This window comes from Athene cunicularia (assembly GCF_003259725.1).
Source record: "Athene cunicularia isolate RWA chromosome Z unlocalized genomic scaffold, athCun1 chrZ_part1, whole genome shotgun sequence".
Taxonomy (NCBI): Eukaryota; Metazoa; Chordata; class Aves; order Strigiformes; family Strigidae; genus Athene; species Athene cunicularia.
In genome coordinates this window covers 34263584-34269620 of record NW_020799142.1, presented here as the reverse complement: position 1 = coordinate 34269620, position 6037 = coordinate 34263584, and the positions used below count along the sequence as shown (strand labels likewise).

The 6037-nt window shown below is 41.9% G+C and overlaps 1 protein-coding gene across 2 annotated transcripts in view; it reads right to left on the bottom strand.

Moving 5' to 3' along the window:
• The window catches only part of LMAN1 (lectin, mannose binding 1), a 26116-nt gene extending 25876 nt beyond the window's left edge, over positions 1-240 (bottom strand). For both annotated transcript variants that reach the window (XM_026865904.1, XM_026865905.1), the window contains exon 1: positions 216-240. In XM_026865904.1, coding sequence (XP_026721705.1) covers positions 216-225 — 10 coding nt within the window. In that variant the 5' untranslated portion in view covers positions 226-240. The remainder of the gene's footprint in view (positions 1-215) is intronic.
• Positions 241-6037: the final 5797 nt, after the last annotated feature.

Here is a 6037-nt window from a genome sequence, read left to right as displayed (position 1 = left end):
ACCCTCCGGCCGCCCTGCGCGCTCCTCACTGCGGCCTCTCGCACGCTGCAGGCCAGTAACAGTCTGCAGCGTGTTGGAACGCTAAATAACCTGTTCTTTTCCCTCAGTAATATTTCCTGAGCAAAGATTCCACTTACACAGGCTCTGTTCATTTTTAGAGTAGTCGGAAGTCCTGCGCAAAAAGCCGACACCGTTTCTCACGGCATGAGACCAACCTTCTTCCATGGAAGTGAGTGAAGGCAGCCTTTGGTGACACCCTCGATTATGCGAGCTGACAGTGGTGAGAGTTGGTTAGTGATCCGGACACTGCTGCAGGGAGGGTCAGATTTATAAAGGTGAGAAATAAGGACGGTTTTTTGTCAGTGTGCAGCATCACAGAGCAGGGGCAGGTGTTACCTTTTTATGACTGGAGCAGCAGTCCGCCTCACCAGAGTGTGCCCTTGTTAAATCTCTGACCGAACCAACAGAACTTCCTTTTTCATTCTTAAATACCATCTATCACTCTGTCTTACAGCTTCATTCCAGAAGAAAATAATTATCAGGAGTGGGTTTTTTCAGTTTCTTTCCACCCTTGCGTTTTGTTCTACCTTTTTCGTATCCATTTGTCTCTGACATCCCTTCTGTTCCTCTTACCTAATCTGTGAATATGAGCCATTTAAGAGTAAGTAGGTTCAGAGCCTACTAAAGAAGAGAGGATGATCTTGAAGTCATTCAGGAGAGATTAAGTTCTTTTTTTTTTTAAATGGGACACATCTCCTTCAGCATGGATGAAAATAAAACCTTACATATTCACTGGGAAAGGTACATTCTCTCTCAGTTACACAAAGGATTAAGCAAATATATTGATCAGATGAGACGTGCAAGCAAAATATTTCTGAGATAAATTTTAGAAGAATTTATATGTGTCTTGAGTATTCTTGGTAAGTTAATACTTATTAACATAGAGAAAGAAGTACTTGATGTTATGTGTAGTGTCTTCCATCCAACTATAAGGCTCTAAATAATGTATTTTGGCTTTTTAGAGTACATCTGTGGGAGATGTTAAGGGAATTAGGAGTCTCTTGGCAGCTAACTAGACACAGAAAACTCAGCTGTTCTTCTTTAAAGATCTAGAAAATATTTTTAAAGGTAGAATTCTAGAACAGTGGAGCAATACAGTAATGCTGCAATTACTTCAGGAGGGTGTATGCATCAGAGATCCAAACAGAACAGCATAAAGCCTTATACTGTCTACTTCATACATTGGCAGTAATCTTGAAACTTATCCAATATGCCAATAAAGTAACTGAACCACACCAAAAGAGACTAGAAAACCAAAAGCACTAGCCTTGAAACAAATCTCTCTCTTACGCACTCACCTACACACGTAAGCAGGTCTGAAATTCTGCCACTTAGAGGCACTAGCATAGAAGCAATACATGATTTACAAAAACAGATGCTGTACCTCATAACTTGATGATGTTATGGTAAATTGTCTCAACTTACTAGTTGGTAAAATAGAACATTATGCAGTTACTCTTGTGTATATCACTCTTGCGATCATCTTGTCTGTCATCTGCCTGGTTGTGCTCAGTTGTTTTATGTAATATTTTATAGTAGTTTCATAATTGCCACAGAGCATACAGAACTCCAGAGTAGTTGACAGCAGTCCACAGTGAAGGAGCGGGATTTCCTACATCCTCATACGGTTATTTCTTAATTACCATAGTATCAAAAAGGAGAACTCCACTCAGTTTGTATGATCACTCTGTACTGAATGGCTCCTCTTCACCACAGTAACTCTCAGTTCAGCTACTCGTTTCCCTCAGTTGTAGAAGAAAATGAAGTAATCAAACTGTACAAGCATATGTATAATGCACACATACAAACTCTCACATGTGTAAATATGTATTTTAAACGTATAAGTGGCTAAGTGGCAGAAAGTCTAGGGATATCAAACCTCAAAATACTTGATTTAAAAAGACAGCAAATGACCGGTTTTCTTCATCTCTTCCCTTTGTGGCCTTTGCACTTACACTGATAAACTCTAGTCCCTCTTGGTGCCAGGGAGGTTTGGCCCACACACGTGAACAACGCGTATAACCATGTAACCATTCTGAGAAGCCCTGCAGCAGTGCAACTGCATGAAAAGTCTTCATTAAAGCCCATTGGTTGCAGTGCCTGCTGTCAAGATCGCTGTGGTCTCACCGAGGTAACTCCAACTCAGTCTCTGCCAGAGGTGCCTCTCGGCAGGCCAGTTCTACAACTGTACATTGCAGGTTGTACGATGGTCTGTTCATGTGGACCTGTTTATCATCGTACCAAGTTTGCAAAGGTACTGCGCTCCTGATTTTTCTATAGAATGCACAGTACCATGCACAATTCATACCAGCACAGAGGACTCCTACCAATGCATGAAAGCCATCTTTAACAGCATAAAATATCAGTAAACTTGCCAAAAGAGGTTTTTGCAGGTTAAAGTTGCACATACATGTGAAGCTGGGCCAGTGTAACTGTTAGCTGAGGATAGTTGGGGTCTGATTTCTTGTGGTAGTCATGAGGTTCCCGCAGTGAATGTGAAGGTCAGGCCCATGTTTCCGAACTGATTCTTCTCCAAAGGAAGAAGGAAGATAATTTCCTTGTTCCGAGTGTTATAGGGGGCTGGAAAGGAGGGGGCAGGTGAATGAACACCAATAATCCTGTTTTCCATCTCTGTAATTCCCCATACCTTGAATGTAAGACTGAAGGAAGGGTGGATATCAGAGGTAGATGTCTTGATAAGATCCCTATGTTCTCAGGGAAATCAAAGGAGTTGGAAAAAAATACTCAAAATGCTTGGAAAGCCTCCTCCCACCCCCAAATGTCATAGGGCTCCCCAGTCCTGATAATAAGGGTTTTTTTTTCAGTGAAGATGAAATGTATGAAGCCTAATACCCTGAGGGAGGGAGAAAGGGTGAGTGCATATTTGTGTGTGTGTGCTCACATGAAAACCTAGGTGGCTTTCAAGAATCTGGATGGCATCCAAAGATTTTATCATGGTTACAAGGCTGTATTAGCAATTGTGCATGAGGATTTTTAAAACCTCCTTTGAAAATGGAAACTCACTCCTTTAAAAGTCTTCTTTCCAGGCATGGAAAGCTGCCATGCAATCCACTGTGACACACAGGAAAACATCCAGAGACTCCCAAATTATAGAAATTAGCAGCTGAGACAAGTTGTTTTGACTACATGAGCTCCCTATAGGAAACAAAAAATGTTTTCTATTTGTAAGAACTCTCTTGAATTCTATCTTGAAGATTACATTTGAGTTCAAATACAGTAACAGGGAGGTGATGGTTCAGCAAAGAGAGTACAGAAAATGTCTTACTGGCCTGAAACCTATTTGGATTAGCAGGGACTGACAGCTTTCTCTATTGGAGAAGATATTTACCACCATCAGTCCAGTTACCAATGGATAGATGCTCACTCAGAAAAGCATATTCGTATTTGCTGGAAGTTTCAGCAGAAACACCAAAGAACATGTGAGTATGTTCTTGCTTAGCTCTGGCTAATCTCTCACACATCTAGAATGCATCTTCATAGGATACTTCCTTGGGCGGGGATCCACTGGCAGGATGATACATTCTGTATAATCATAATGAATTAAATACTTTAACTGTCTCAGATCCTGCCAAGCAATAAATGGTATTGTTTCTCTGTCATTATTCTTAGAAAAATGCCATCTTATTTTCCAGAGGCCTCAGCAGGGAAGTCAAAGGCCTTGTTGATACACAGTACCTATGAATCTGTCTCCAAGCCTCCAATGTTGTGAGCATTTGGACACACTAACAAGACTAGGTTGGAAGAGGGCAGAGGAAAGAAAAAGGAGAAAACATTTTAAATGAGGCCACAGTGAAGTCTTTCTAAAAAGTGTTGGGGGAACATTGCTGATCATGCTAATGAAATTCTGACGTATCTTGTGTTGAACTTAGGAATTCTGAGCAGAAATGCGGGTGACTGTGTCTGTGAAGCGTAAAATACAAATATGTCTTACACCACATCCGCAGTACAACTGGTAGACTGCACTTACCTGACTAGTCTCTTCCTATCTTAATGGTTAGTCCATGAGTTTTATGTATATCCATGAAGGCAAGCGTTTGTATACAGACCCAAACTGGTTTATGTTTCACAATAGATAGGGGCATGTGGAAACAGACTGTGGGCTTTGCATTGGCTGTGCTTAAATTTATGTGGGGTGAATTAAATGCTGTGTGGAAGGAAACTGTGGCCAGCTAGGAGAAACACGTAATTGCTAAACTGGACATTAGACTCCTGGTGAAAATGCTACATCAGTAACAATCCAGATGTTGACACCTCCAGAACAGAGAGCCCAGGGATTCTTACCACTGATGGTAATGTTCAGAAGCATGAACTTTTGGAGGGCCTAAACAAGATGGCTGCTTGCTCCAGGGCTGGTGTTTTTGCCAACCTCAGGCTGCCTTTCTCCTCCTTTTCTGTGACATCTGCATGGGAAAATGGATCTGCAAGGCCAGGAGTGTGCTGCTGCTCAGCAGAGAGGCAGTATGCCTGTGAGATGGAAAAGAACCATTAAATCATGTTGTTCCAGTAAGCTCTGTGAAACTGAGGCATTCCAGTAGCTTACTGACACAGAGTGCTGCTCCCTGGAGACCTGCAAAAGAAAAGGTATTTCCGCAAGGCAATTGTGGCAAACAGCTGACCTGGCACATTCACCCAAATGCACAGCGTGAAGAGGAACCGCAAAGATAGGCACAGATAGACAGCACAGACAGCATTTGTCCGAGGGGTACATGTCTATTATCGTCAGATGGTGATTAAGGATCCTTCTCTGCTGGGGTTTTGCCTGCAGGACCGATGAGATTTCCTAGACAGGTTGCAAGCTTAACACAGACTTAAAAGCAGCAAAGTAAACAGTACTGCAGCCCCAGAGCAGACCGAGATCCAGAGCATTTCCCAGGGCACATTGAGAGCTGAGAGATAAAGTACTGACACATCCATAGACTTATTTCCATATTTCAAGAAATATGTCAGTGCCCCACGTGTAAGGTAATAAAGACAGTAATTATGGATTTAGATAACAGTATAAAACCAATGCAAAATTTACCTCATGTTTTATGTCAAAAAAAGATGGAGGACATATAAGCAACTTGTGAGTACTGCCTTTGAACATGTCAGCGTTGGTCTGTCGAGATAGATGTATGCCCTGTCAACAGTGTACGTAAGATGAGAGTGCCTCCCCTGGAAAGTCGCCCTCAGAGCAGCTCTGCAAACCAGATCGTGTGGCTAAGTTGGGCTTGGGCTGAGGCAGAAGCACTGAGGGCTGGGCCAGCCGCAGTGAGGAGAGGTAAATGGCACTGGTCCCGTTTTTGGCTCTACTGAGGAGATACTTGAGCCTTGCCTGTGTTCTCCAACTGGAACACGAGGGGTTTTGGTTTTGGTTTTCTCTGACACCATGCAATAGCATTTTAGCCTTAGCACAGCTTTATAAAGCTGCTTACATAAGCAAAAGACTCTCCTTTAAGTAATGGGCCACTGGAAACAATGGAGAGGAAAACCACCGGGCATTCTAGAGGGCATCACCTTTTCTTATGATTTCCATTTATCAAATTGGTGAAGGAAAGGTGTATTTTCAGAAATTGTAAGCAATATTTTGACAAACCAACCCAATTTCATCTCTTCTCCGAGACACCTGGAAGGAGTAACTTTTCTTTTTGACTGAAGAGTTTCTTAAAATGTACCACAATTTTAAAGAGACAATTAGTATCTTGAATCCTATTATTTGCTTAATTTTCCCTCTTGCAGTCTTGAGGATTCTCCCTTCCTCCTCCTAGTCCAGAAATCTGTATATAAAGTGTATTACTTAATTTCAATTACAATGTTAATTACAGAAGACAAGTGGTTACTGAATCTTGCACCATAATTAATCAACCTGATATTTACTTATTACATTGTTCATACTGGATTAAGCTGTAGCTGGACAAGCAGGGCAAGGAAAGTGAGTGACAGGAGCATTATCATGGCACACTGCCTCCCATTGGGA